The 13,811-nt window shown below is 46.5% G+C and overlaps 1 protein-coding gene across 1 annotated transcript in view; it reads right to left on the reverse strand.

Moving 5' to 3' along the window:
* Window positions 1-13,811, reverse strand: part of stk39 (serine threonine kinase 39) — a 58,977-nt gene that overhangs the window by 34,877 nt on the left and 10,289 nt on the right. Inside the window, exon 11 of the mRNA XM_063214670.1 lies at window positions 4,838-4,960. Coding sequence (XP_063070740.1) covers window positions 4,838-4,960 — 123 coding nt within the window. The remainder of the gene's footprint in view (window positions 1-4,837; window positions 4,961-13,811) is intronic.

Here is a 13,811-nt window from a genome sequence, read left to right on the forward strand (position 1 = left end):
GTCCATTGTTACAGAGTTAATTCAGCACTAAGAGAGTAGGTCCAACATCTTATATATACTGTATATGAACTGTCATCTGCAAGAAGGAACCAGGATAAGGCATCTACTATCAACAATTGGCAGAATGGAACAGAAATGTTGAAGCAAATACTCTCCCAATAATTGTGCTTAATGATTATTTTACTGATCTACTCTTTTAACTCTTTGCTATGATTTGATTTTAAGATTGCTATTTTCTAATGATGTAAACAATATGCTGTGTAGGGTAACTGAAAATGTGCTGGTCAGGATCGGGGGTGGGGAATGGTGTGGGGATCGTAATGTTGAGTTCTTTGATGTTGCTTACTTTTATCTTACATTTGAAAATACAATAAGCTACAAAAAAAGAGTGTAGACCCAACACCATGAGTGTTAATGTCGTCTCTGTAAGTGTGGAATTAACACTGCATGATGTACTGCACTCCACTGGCCCTCCTCTACTACCCCCACTACCCATAACCTCCCTCTCTCCCCCCAGCAACACGCAAACTAATGCTGTGGCAGTGCACTGATCACTCCCATCATCCTCCCAGTTTGAACAGTAAGAAAACAAACACGCCATCATTACAGCCCCCCCATCACATCAGCCAGACCCAACCCCGTGCCCATTTCAGAACCACCATCATCATAACCCCTCACATCACTCACACCCACACCCACACCCACACCCAAACCCATTTCGAAACACACCGTCATCACCCACCCACACCCACACCCACACCCAAACCCATTTCGAAACACACCGTCATCACCCACCCACACCCACACCCAACCCCCTGCCCATTTTCGAAATACACCGTCATCACCCCCCTCACATCACCCACACCCATACCCAAATTTTGAACCACACCACCACCCATCACAGACTAGTGGTGGCTGATATTGGATTGCTGAGAGTACAAAAAAACACACAGCATGATTACCTCTCATGCCCCCCAACAACCTCCATTCTGTTTAAAATGGTGAGATTAGTGGGATGGGATGGGGGCTAGGGGGGTGATATCTGGTTTTGACTCCTCCGTTTCTTCTACAGTATTTTATTCCCTGTTTAATGTGACTCCATTGATTTTGCTGAAAATCTAAGCAGTTTCCACCCTTCTGGTTTTTGGACAAATCGCACCCCTGCACACACTCCTCTGTGAACTCACACTAGGCCAGTGGTGTAGGCCCTGGGAGAGGTGGGCGTACTGTCAAGAGTGCCGGTGCATTTGCATGAGTGGTGGTAAAGACACGAGGCACGTGGTTAAATGGTGCAGTGGAGGACGCTATGCAGGACAGATGAGGACTTCATGTAGCGCTCTGTCTGTCTGTCTGTCTGTGTCTGCCTGTCTGTCGCCTACCAGCTCTGGCAAGGTGCACACACATTCCTCCTCCTCTTCCTCCTCCTCTTCTTCCTCATCATCCTCCCTCCTTCTTTTGCCCTTCACCTCTTCTCTCTTCCTCCTCTCCTCCCCTACAGCCCCCTCCTCATCCTCCTTCTCTCTTCTATCCTCTATTCCTTCTCTGTCTTCTCCTCTTTCCACCTTCTCCTCTCCTCAGCCTCTCCTTCTGCTTTCCTCTCATTGTGTCATTTTCCTTCTCTCCTCTCCTCGTCCTCCTCTCCTCTCTTCTCCTTATCCTCCTCTCCTCTCCTCTTTCTCCTCTCTTCGTCTCTTCTCTTCCTCATCTCCTCTCATCTTCTCTCCTCTCCTCTTCCTCCCCCTCCTCCTCTCCTTGCCTGTTCCCCTTCTACTCTCCTCTCTTCTCCTCTCGTCTCCTCTCCTCAACTAACTCTCATCTCCACTCCTCATCCACCTCTCTCCTCTCCTCTCTCTCCTCTTCCTCTCCTCTCTCTCCTCTTCCTCCTGCAGCAGCAGCATCGACAGAGGCACTGAGGCACACACCCCGAGGCTCATATCAAAGGATCACTGCCTCTTTGATCATGTCACACACACACACACACACACACACACACACACACACACACACACACACACACACACACACACACACACACACACACACACACACACACACACACACACACGCACACACACACACAGGCGAAAAAGCACTCCCCTCTGCATAGCGCCTCTGCTTCCCCCACCTCCAAAGCCAGGAGTCACCTTATTGAAGTCACACCGAATGACAACCCCCAAAGCAAACAAACATTCAAACGCCTTCAGCGCTAGCCCAGAAATGAGGTTGCACGATGACAGCAGCATTATTCATACATAAACTCGTCAAAACCTCACGACTGTAAACTTTTTAATTAAAATTTCATTTGCGCCCATCTGTATACTTGTCAACACATTTGAAAACCTCAGCATCCTTCATCATCAAGGTTTTATGTATTCGGGAACACCTGTTAAGCCTTTAAAATTAAATATGAGTTAAAATGAATGTGCGGCGCGCTGCCTTGTTGCTCTTGCTGATGTCATCATCATAAATTGTGTTCACCGTCTCCACAGATGTGAATTGATCTTTTCTGACCTCATCTGCCCGGCGAAACATAGTCCAATGGCACCAATTAAGATGAGTTTGTTCAGTTGACTGGCTAGAGTGGAATAGATGTCAGGACTTTTTATTTTCTACACCTGGACTGTCCTTCAATCAGGACCGGAGCTATAGGGGGGGCAAGCGGGGCATTTGCCCCTAGGCCCAGGACCCTCCTGTATGGGTGTTGGGGGCCCTATTGTGACCATGGCAGGCTGTATGGGGGGCCCTATCAGTTTCTTGCCCTTGGGCCCTGTGTGCAATTGTTCCGCCACTGCCTTCAATGAAAGTCACGTGACATGGGCACAGCATAGGGCACCTGGTAGCTTCAGTACCTCCGCACACCGGCTCCAACAAAGTACAGAGCACACTCTGCCAACGTTTGATTACACGGTTTTCAATACAGCCCCAAACACCGGCGCCGATGTCCCCAGATGTCCGTGGATGTTGGCTGACGAGGCTACGGGAGAGCTCTATTTTCGTCAGAGCTGCCCATTGTTTATCCATGCTCTGCTGTGATGAAATTGACCATTCATTGTTTATAGCACATGTGCGCCAGTGTGCTGCAGGGTAACCAAAATTGTTGTAACCGATAGTGCTCCGCAGGGCAGTCAGATCGGTCTGCAGAGCCCCTCATAATGCTTACTGTTCCACCTGTGAAACCCTGTGCTAGTCACAGAAAAGACTTCACTAGTACTCCACTACATCACAACAACAACATCATACACAGTCTTCAGTAAAACTTTACAACCTGGTCATTGCCTTTCTGGTAACAGCCAATTTATAACAGGTGCTGGGTCTTACATAAGAGTTAAACCTTTAAAATTAAATGTGGCTGAAATAAAAATGTGTGCCCTGACATGGCTTGACGTGTGTCTTGTGTGTTTATGAAACCATAAATAAGTGTTAGGATAAGCGTGTGGCGTGCTGTCTGGTGACTTGATCTGTGTGTTGAGTGTTGATGGCATCATAAACTGTGTTTACGGTCGGCAGCCGAGTGACGTCAAGAGAAGTGTACCCGTACGGGGCCACGCGGTCAGAAACGTCATTCACGCACGAGACCAGACATCCTGCTGATGTCTTAAAGGGGCACTGTGTAATATGTTTAGTAGGTTATTTCCAGTATCCATGCCGCCCATTCACAAATGCAAACTTTTTAATGAATACTTGTCTCTACCATTAAATCCTAAGTATTCATTATGACTGTGAAAATACTGTACATGAAAAGATGGCTATTTCCAGAAATAGACATTTTTGGCTGCAAAACGTACTGTACTTTGGTCATACTAGTAAATGTTCATGAAAGACCAAATCAGGCAATAGGCGGCACAGTTTAGCAGCATAGTTGCAATACCTACTCTGGCCACCATCCTGACGATGTCTTCACACCAACAGCTGCTGCACTAACTAGAGATACGCCTATAGATCAGTTGGCCTACATACTGTACAGTACTGTATATCAGACTGATATTTGGCATATTTGAACATGTGTTTCTGGTGATCTATACATAATATCAGAGCGGTTCATAGAGATGCACATGCATGTGTGAGTGCAAAGTGTTTCCAATGGCATCTTTGTTTGACAAAAAGGAGGACAACTTAAGGTCTACATGATATTTTGTTTATACCGCTTTTTGGAAAGAGAATGTGAGGCTTTGTGCAGCCAAAGTGGTCACAGCTAAAAAGTGAGTGCACAGTGTACAGTATCCAATGGGTGTTTTGTGTGCTGCTCTGAGCTTACCCTGCCCTGATTGGAAGGCCACCTTCAGGTCTATACATGTTCATTTGTTAATCTTCTATCATGTGTGTGCGAGATGTAGTTAAGCCAATGGTTGGATGGCCTTTTGAGTTTACCCTTCAACTTTAGGTCTACATTTTACTTTGTTAATCTTGTGACAGCTAACGTGAGTTTAAAGTCAGTCAATGAGTGTGCGGTCTGCGTTCTGAACTTCGTCTGTCCTGATTGGAAGCCCAACTTCCAGCCCATGTTACTTTGTTAATCTTCTGTAATGTGACACCTTAATGTGAGTTTTAGTTCAGTCAATGAGGCTACGGTGCTTTGAGCTCACCCTGCCCTGATTGGAAAGACAACTTCAGGGTCTACAGTGCATGCTAATGTGTTAATCTTGTATCCTGTGACAGCTAATGCGAGGTGTAGATCAGCCAATGGTTGGATGGCCTTTTGGGCTCACCTTGCCCTGATTGGGAAAAACAACTTCAGGTCTACTAACGCACATGTTACTTTGTTAATCTTCTATCCTGTGACAGCTAATGTGAGTTTGAAGTTCAGCCAATGAGGGTGCAGCTGGCGTTTTGAGCTCACCCTGCCCTGATTGGCTGTGGCCTTGGCCTCCTCGCTCTGCTCGTCCAGCTCGTCGTCGCTCCACTCCCAGTCGCCATCCTCCGTCTTGTGCAGGTGGCCACTGGAGCCGGGCACGCGCCGCACCTGGCCAACAACAGGAACAGAACAAATTAGACTTCTGTCTCTTTTTCTTTTAACCAGGGAAGCCGACAGGGGGGGCACAAAGGGGGCAGTTGTCCAGGGAGATAGGGGACCCAGAATTAGGTACCCTTTAAATTGTATGTATTGAGTGGGGGGCTTTTCAGATGGTTTTGTCCCAGGCCCAGCCAAAGCTGTCAGCTTTTAACATTTTTAACACGGCCCTGCTTTCAACACTGCTTCTAACACTGAATAGTCAACAAAACACTATTACACTTGTGCAATGCAAACAATAGAACACCCATCCCCAAAAAGGACTTCCCTCACTTCCCCACCCCAAAATTAGACTCTTTTCTCACGCCGCGCCAAACCTGACGAACAGGAGTCGGGATGGAGGAGGATGAAGTAGCAGAGGGGGAAAGGGAAGATATGAAACTCTTTTCTCACGCCATCTGTCTACAAGACTGTCTGTCTTTGTGTGCATGTCTTTGTTCGCGTGTGGGTGGGTGTGGGTATGAGTGTGTGATGGTGAGAGAGAAAGAGAGAGAGAGAGAGAGAGAGAGAGAGAGAGAGAGAGAGAGAGAGAGAGAGAGAGAGAGAGTGTGTGTGTGCGCACGAGAGAGAGAAAAAGAGAGAGAGAGAGTGAGAGAAAAAGAGAGGGAGGAAGAAGGAAGAAGGAGAGAAGGAGACAGTGTATGTATGCGTGTGTGTTTGTGTGTGTGTTGGTGCGTGCGCGCGAGTCAGCAAGAGTGTAAATGTCTGTGTGTGTACAAAGCACTCCAATGAAGGCGACGCTCATCCCTCTATAAATATGCATAAATGGCAGTCAGGACCCAGAGTGGATGTCGAAGAGAATACGAATGACTGGAGCTCTTTCTGCTCAGGTGAGCACAGAGAGAGAGGGAGAGACAGAGTGAGAGAGAGAGAGAGAGAGAGAGAGAGAGAGAGAGAGAGAGAGAGAGAGAGAGAGAGACAGAGAGAGAGAGAGAGAGACAGAGAGAGAGAGAGAGAGAGAGAGAGAGAGAGAGAGAGACAGAGACAGAGACAGAGAGAGTGTGTGCATGTGGGGTGAGTGCGTGTGTGATGTCTTTAAATCCAGGTGCCATGGCACTACACGCAGCGGTGCGATGATGAACACGCTCACACAGATGAGACATCATCTGCCGCACCTCACCTAGCACACCCTGGCAGACACACACACACACACACACACACACACACACACGCACACACACACACACACACACACACACACACACAGTACACACGCACGCACGCACACACACACACACACACACACACACACACACACACACACACAGTACACACACACACACACACAGTACACACACACACACACCATCCGTGTGAAGGTAGGAAGGGAAGGCATAGTGTAAAAAAGAGAAGAAGCATTCCTACTTCAAAGCTCCGTGCCTCCACTAATGGCCATTAATCCACAGTCATCTTCTCCGCTTTGCCTGGCTGATGACGATGATGACTGCCGTCGATTACGCTTTTTGCTTCCTTTTTTTCCTTCTTTAATGTACATCACGGAGCTCCTGCTGCCTGTATAATTTCCTTTGGGATGAATTAAAAGTTTTCTATCTGTTTTTCCCCCCCTTAATGGCCGCATCTTCAAGTCAGCTGCACGCATGTGTGAGTGTTTTTTTTTTTTCATTCTTTCTCCATAGCTTTGTTCCGCGATATCTATTTCAAGCTAGTTGAGCAGAACAAAAACAACAGCTGTCTATACATAACTGCCGACAACTTTTTTCACAGAATGTTAGGTCAGGGCCTGCGATAAATAAAGAGATTATTACGCTTTGCTTTTGAAAAAAGTAACATCAAACGTAGATAATGTGTTTACTGTGTGACATTACATCAACCGCACGTCTGACCTTGACAGATGTTTGTGGATGTCAGTAGTGGCGGTGTCTGGAATATATCCCTCACTCATAGCAATCGCTTGTTTCCACAGCGGCATCGAGAAGCAAAGAACACAACCGCCCTCTACTGGGCAAAGCAAGTAACACATGCAAGAGTGGTGAAACTTCTGGCTTTGTGCTTCTATTTTGAATATGAGCTATGCTTTGTCACTGAGAGGGAGGAAGGTCACTGGTGTTTTGACATTTCTCCAATTTCCCTCTCCTCAGAGCACCTTCCTCTGTTAATCATTTGTTTATGCCAAAGAATCACGTAGTAGTAACTGGCTAGTGTAAAAACTGCACTTCCCGAATGTCAGTTTCATGTTCCTTTCATGCCGTGAAACACAGAACTAGAAAATACAAGTTCATACACTACAACTCAACAAAGCGCAAATTCATCAAATAATGTCACGAAATACGAACACCCGGCATTTTTCCATCCCAGTAAATTGCTTTCATCCTCTGTCTATAGTGCATTGTCTGATAGTGTCTGTCTGGGCTTTGCTTTTCATAAATTGACTTTTGTCTCGTCCAAGGAACCCCAGAGAGACAAATCTCTCTAATGTCAGCGGCTGGTCTCAAAGCCAAAATGTCAAATACTGTGTGTGTGTGTGTGTGTGTGTGTGTGTGTGTGTGTGTGTGTGTGTGTGTGTGTGTGTGTGTGTGTGTGTGTGTGTGTGTGTGTGTGTGTGTGTGTGTGTGTGTGTGTCTGTGTGTGTCTGTGTGTACAGTGCATACGCGCATGTGCGTTTGTGTCTGCATTTGGATGTGTGTGCATATGCGTAATGCGTATGTGTGACGCATTTGTCTTTGGTGAGTGCATGTGTACGTTTGTTTGACAGTATCTGTGTGGGCAAGGGAGAATGTCAGTGATTGTCTGTGACTGTGTGTGTGTGTGTGTGTGTGTGTGTGTGTGTGTGTGTGTGTGTGTGTGTGTGTGTGTGTGTGTGTGTGTGTGTGTGTGTGTGTGTGTGTGTGTGTGCGTGTGTGTCGGGGGTGCATGTGTGCATGGGGGTGCATGTGTGCAGATTCTGACAGCGAAGGATCAGAGTGTTTAGGCGGAAGGCCTCCTGTGTCAGCTCTCTCTCTCTTTCTCTCTCTCTTTCTGTGTCGCCATTGATGTCTGTCTTTCTTTCTCTCTCTGTTGCCAGTTCTGTCTGCTTTTATCTCTCTCCCTCTCTCTCTCTGGGTGTCGTCATTTATGTCTGTCTGTCTCTCTGTCTGTCTGTCTCTTTGGTTCTGTCTCTGTTGTCACTTCTGTCTGCTTCTCTCTCTCTCTCTCTCTCTCTCTCTCTCTCTCTCTCTCTCTCTCTCTCCCTCCCTCTCTCTCTGGGTGTTGTCATTGATATCTGCGTGTCTCTTTCTCTCCTCTCCATCTGTCTGTTCATTCCAACACCCCCCCCCCCTTCTGCCTGGGTCACCTCATTGAACCCTCTCCTCCAGCCGGCTTCAGGTGCCTCAGGTCAGACACACCTGGCCAGAGTGTGTAAACACAGCCATGGCCAGAGGCACCTCACATCATATACACACACACATACACACTCACTCACGTACGCACGCGCGCACACACACAGACACACACACACACACACACACACACATTCTCTCTTTCTCTCTCTCAAACACACACATACACACACACATTTTCTCTCTATCTCTCTCTCAAACACACACATACACACAGAGGCAGAAACAACAAGGAGAGCGATAAATTGGATATTTTCAGGGCCCTAGCCATTTCTCTGAACAAGCCTGTGTGTGCCACACATACATAATGCACCCAGAGACCATACAGACACACACCACACCACACCACACCACATCACATCACACCACATCACACCACACCACACCACACCACACCACACCACACCACGCCACACCACATCACACCACACCACATCACAACACAGCACACCCCATGCATCAGCATCACCAATTTAACAATACTCATAAACAACCACACAGGTGCAAGTGTAAGTGAATACACACAATAGATAGTAATCATTAAAACCCCAAAATCACGCCTATTGTATGTTTTTCCCCCAATTACTTATCTCTCACTACAGTCAATTTTACAGGGTTACTTCAACACTTCACAATGTAACATGCATATTGTTGGTTCCATACTCTACGTGTTAAATTGACACTGCACAACTGACTGTAGGCAGTCCGTCACGTGACACTGTAGTATAGAGCAGTGGTTCCCAAACTTTTTCAGCGGGGACCCACTTTTGGACTTCAGAATATTTTCGCATTTTCGGCATAGGCATTTTTTGTTTTTTTGATTTTCCAGTTTGTCCATTAATATTGCTACAAATCCACAGGACAGCAAATACATCTATTGACCATACAAGTGAATACTGTTACAAACCAAATTATGGAATTATGCTAGCTGTTAACCTGTGGATTTCCCATTTTGATGCAATGTCCCTTTTGCCCGCGGCCTCCCTTCAGTACCTCCACGACCCCCCTAGGGGTCCCGACCCCCCAGTTTGGGAACCCCTGGTTTAGAAAGAGAGAGAGAGGGAGAGAGAGTGTGTGTGCGTGTGTGTGTTTGTGTGCGTGCGTGCGTGCGCGTGTGTGCCCAAGAGACCACTAATTACGAGTCCAGTCCCTGCAGTCTGGAATTTGCTGCATTCAACACTTTTCCAGCCCAAGGTCAGAACGACGGAGAGAAAAAACCTCCTGCTGCCAATTCAATCCATTACCTCCCCTTGTCAAGAACAAAGTTAAGGCAGTGCAATAAAGAGGGGAAGATGTCTAATGCTTACTCCAGTCCACCACGTCCAGCTCATTACCCTCGACTTAAGTGATCTGTTTAAAGTAGTCACCTCTGCTTGTCTTTTAAGAGTGTGTATGTCGGCATGTATGTTGGCATTCAGCCCCGCGCTGCTGTATCGTGTTGTGGGTCGAGAAACTGTGTTATTGTAGAGTTGCTGTAATGGGTGTCGTAATAATAATTGTAATGCCAGCATGCAGTAGTGACCCAATCGAATCTCACGCACATCCAGTGACTGGTTTCGGGTGCAGGTTCAAAAAAACTTAATCCATATGTAATGAAGAAAACCGCACACCAATGAACTCTCATTTAAGCCATTTTTTTCGTGACGTTTCGGGCCAACCTGGCCCTTCCAGGTGTGCGGAAGGGCCAGGTTGCCCCGAAACGTCACGCAATAAAATGGCTTAAATGGGAGTTCATCGGTGTGCTGTTTTCTTCATTACCTAAGCATGCGGTAGTGAGCAATAAAAAACTGGACTTGTGTCATGACAGCAATGCTAAATGCTTTCTGTTGTGCAGCACATGCGTTTTATCATGCCAGCACTGACTGATGTCCGAGATAAATGTTACAGTGCTTTTGGCTTAAGTTAAAATACAGTTTTAACACCCAATTACACAATGATGTTTGTGGTTCATTAAAAGCATACCCCTTTGCCCTTGAGTATACTTTATTAATTTCCTCCATAACATGGTTATGTACAGTAGTAAATGAATACAGCAATTTTTTTGAGGTCATAGCCTCATAATACATTATATTATTACATAACATTACACTTAGCTGACGCTTTTTATCTAACAGTGTGGGGTTAGGTGCCATGCTGAAGGGCACTTCAGCCATGTAAGTATAAGTGTAGGGAGAGGCAAGGATGGGATTCGAACATGCAACCCTCTGCTCTAAATACCAGTGCCCTAACCATTAGGCCATGGCTGCACACTACTCTGCCAGTGGAAAACTAGACTAGTCATTGAAAAGACTTCCCTGCCACAGTGCTACACCACTACATAACTCAGAGTCTTGGCAATGCAATACGACTTGGTCATTACCACACAGTAAAAGCAAATTTATAACAGGGGGCACGCCTTAAGACTTTAATATGCAGGAACAATTATAAAGGCAGCTCAAAAGTTAATTGAGATACTACAGTGCGCAGCTAGTATATGAACGTGGGAGCATCCGTCATGTATTATGCAATATCTGTTTACTGCCAGATTTAAAATAGATTAGACTCTGACAGGTCGAAATAGGTTGCATATGATGCATTTTTCAATTCAAAGATTACCTCCTAGTCAGCCAGGCATACTCCCATTAAGTCTGTAACAGCAACACCCCCTCTTTGAAAAATGAAAGCGGTTATGACACGCTGGCTGCTATGCTTTCCTTTGGCCGTGCTTCACAATTAGCATGAGGCGCCAGGGGGGTATTTCAACTACGACAATCAATGTGTAACATCCACCTGAATGGCGTGACGGCCATAATTAGGCCCTACGGGGTGCCCACCGCACATTACATGGAGGGGGACCAGACGAGAGCGCTAGCTAGCCGGCTAGGCCGCCTACGAGAGGCAAAATTTATGGCGCCTTGAGTGAGAAGGAACCTGTGTGGATGTCATCCCTAAGTGGCAATACCTCAGCGCAGGAGGGCTAAGCCAAGACCTCTCGAGCTCTCTATAAACGTCAAACAGTGTGATTAATACAAACACTGCCACACATACAAAAGGAGACGCACAAATTAAACTGATGTGCACATTCACACATACAGACGTGCGCGCATACACACACACATGCATGCACGCACGCACACACACACACACACACACACACACACACACACACACACACACACACACACACACACACACACACACACACACACACACACACACACACACAGACCAAGTCAAATGGATATATTTTGGCACTGGAGGCTGTTCCCTCATTAGGTTCCCCTCTCAGCGCTCCGGTGCCTCTTTATGTGTCTCTGGCACACACGCACACGCACACACACACGCACACGCACAAGCACGCACGCGCACACACGTACGCGCGCACGCACGCACGCACGCACGCACGCGCGCACACACACACACACACACACACACACACACACACACACACACACACACACACACACACACACACACACACACACACACAAACACACACACACACACACTTTGTTTGGTGTTGAGTGGCAGAATAATTCATGGCGCTGTAATGCATTTCATGGGAAACAACTGCTTTGTCCACATCAATGGCTGCTCCTGTTGTTGTTTCAGTGGAGTTTTTGAAAAATGAATAAATTCACTCCCTCGTGCCTAACTGGCAGGAACAAAAATAGGCCTCGATGCTTGTGAGAGTTCTGGGTTTTCCGTATAACTGCTTGTTTCTTTTTTGGGGGGCTGGAAATCAGAAATCAATTTTAGTGCCAAAAACTCCTCAATGTCAGCTTGGCAAAAGTATTTTGGTACTTCTGTATCATTTTTATAATCCAAAACCTGTGCATTTAAAAGCATGTGCTGTATTTCCTGACCCACTCTTATCACTTCCACTCTTATCCACTCTCATCTTCACACCTGATGTCTGTCACCAGGCCAACAGGTCACCAGGCTGTGATACCACATCTCCATGGCAACCTCATTCAGCTCACATTCAAACCTCAAACTCTGCACCAGTCACTCACTCACTCCCCTGTCTACCGCTGTGACCTTGATAACATTCTACGAAACGGGCCATTCTACGAAATAGGTGCCTTTTCCATGTCAAAATTCAAGTTCCATTTTTTGCCTTTTAAAACAATGAATGTAATATCATACACATTTACTTATTTGAAAAGGGTATGGGGCCATTTTAAAGACTCCTTACAGAACTACAGTTGGGAGAGCAGAATTACCTCTCATATGGTACAAGACTACGAGAGACTGCTATACTCCTGCAAACCAAGTTAGTGTGGTTGAAATCCAGGAGACTTGGAGGTCAGCCAAGCAAGAAGTGCATTACATCTTGCTACAAGTTGAAAAAACTACTGAAATAACTGGAAACAACTTACACAGTGCACTTATTACAAATTTGCTGTGGCAAACTTTGCGGAATGGCAAAGACCAAGTCATACATTATTAAAGGACAGGGTACAATTTGTTTGCGTGTGTGTGTGTGCGTGTGTGTGTGTGTGGGGGGGGGGGTGTTCCTCATACCTCCACTTTTTCTACATGTTTTTAATCACAGCTTTATGTAACTTCATTTATATTACTTAAAATCTGAAAAGTAAAACTGTGAAACCTTCTGATTTTTTGACAAATCACACCCTGACTAAAGGCCTTGTGTTGCGTCATAGTAGTGTAGTACTATGGTAGTTTTTCCAATGGCTATTACAGCATTCCGATGTGTACAACAGCACACATTACGAGGCTACATACCACTGAGTTACTCACATCTTCCAGTCCCACTAATTTTCACTTCACATGATGTCATCGCCCAACTGCTTGTTCTTATAGCTATTGCCATTTTAAAGCATCTACGATTGAATGAGACAATCAAGCCACAGTAACAGATGAAATACCAGTCCTACTGACCAGTCCCTACTAGTATTGAATGATCCATCACTATCCACAGCCAATTGACAGAGGCAGGACCAGGCCCTGTACGAGCCCTACATTAGCCCCAGCCTCAATCCCAGCCCCAGCCTTTATTCCAGCCTCAATCCCAGCCCCAGTTCTACAGTAGCTCCAGCCCCTGTCTCAGCCCCAACCTGAGCCTCAGCTATAATACAGTAGCCCCATTCCAGCCTAAACCCCAGCCCCAGGCCCAGCTCCAGCTCTACAGTAGCCTCAGCCTCAATCCCAGACTGAGCACCAGCCCAGCCCCAGTTCCAGCAACAGTCTCAGTGTCAGGGAGAAGGGCATTGCCGATAGCCAGGCATTTAGGCCCAGTGCTGCTCATGGCCAGTTAGCTGTAACCAGAAGCCAACTGAGCATGCAAATGGGCTGTGTTTAAGTGCACCTTCCCAGTTACCAAACTGTTCGCATTAGGGCCCATTTGTCTTTGACTTCCATTTGCCGTGAAAGGGGGGTATTAGGCGCCGCTGAACGCATGGCTTGTCAGCACCCACAGACTCACACAAACACACACATGCACACACGCACACGTGCGCGCG

This window comes from Engraulis encrasicolus, chromosome 13 (assembly GCF_034702125.1).
Source record: "Engraulis encrasicolus isolate BLACKSEA-1 chromosome 13, IST_EnEncr_1.0, whole genome shotgun sequence".
NCBI classification, from domain to species: Eukaryota; Metazoa; Chordata; class Actinopteri; order Clupeiformes; family Engraulidae; genus Engraulis; species Engraulis encrasicolus.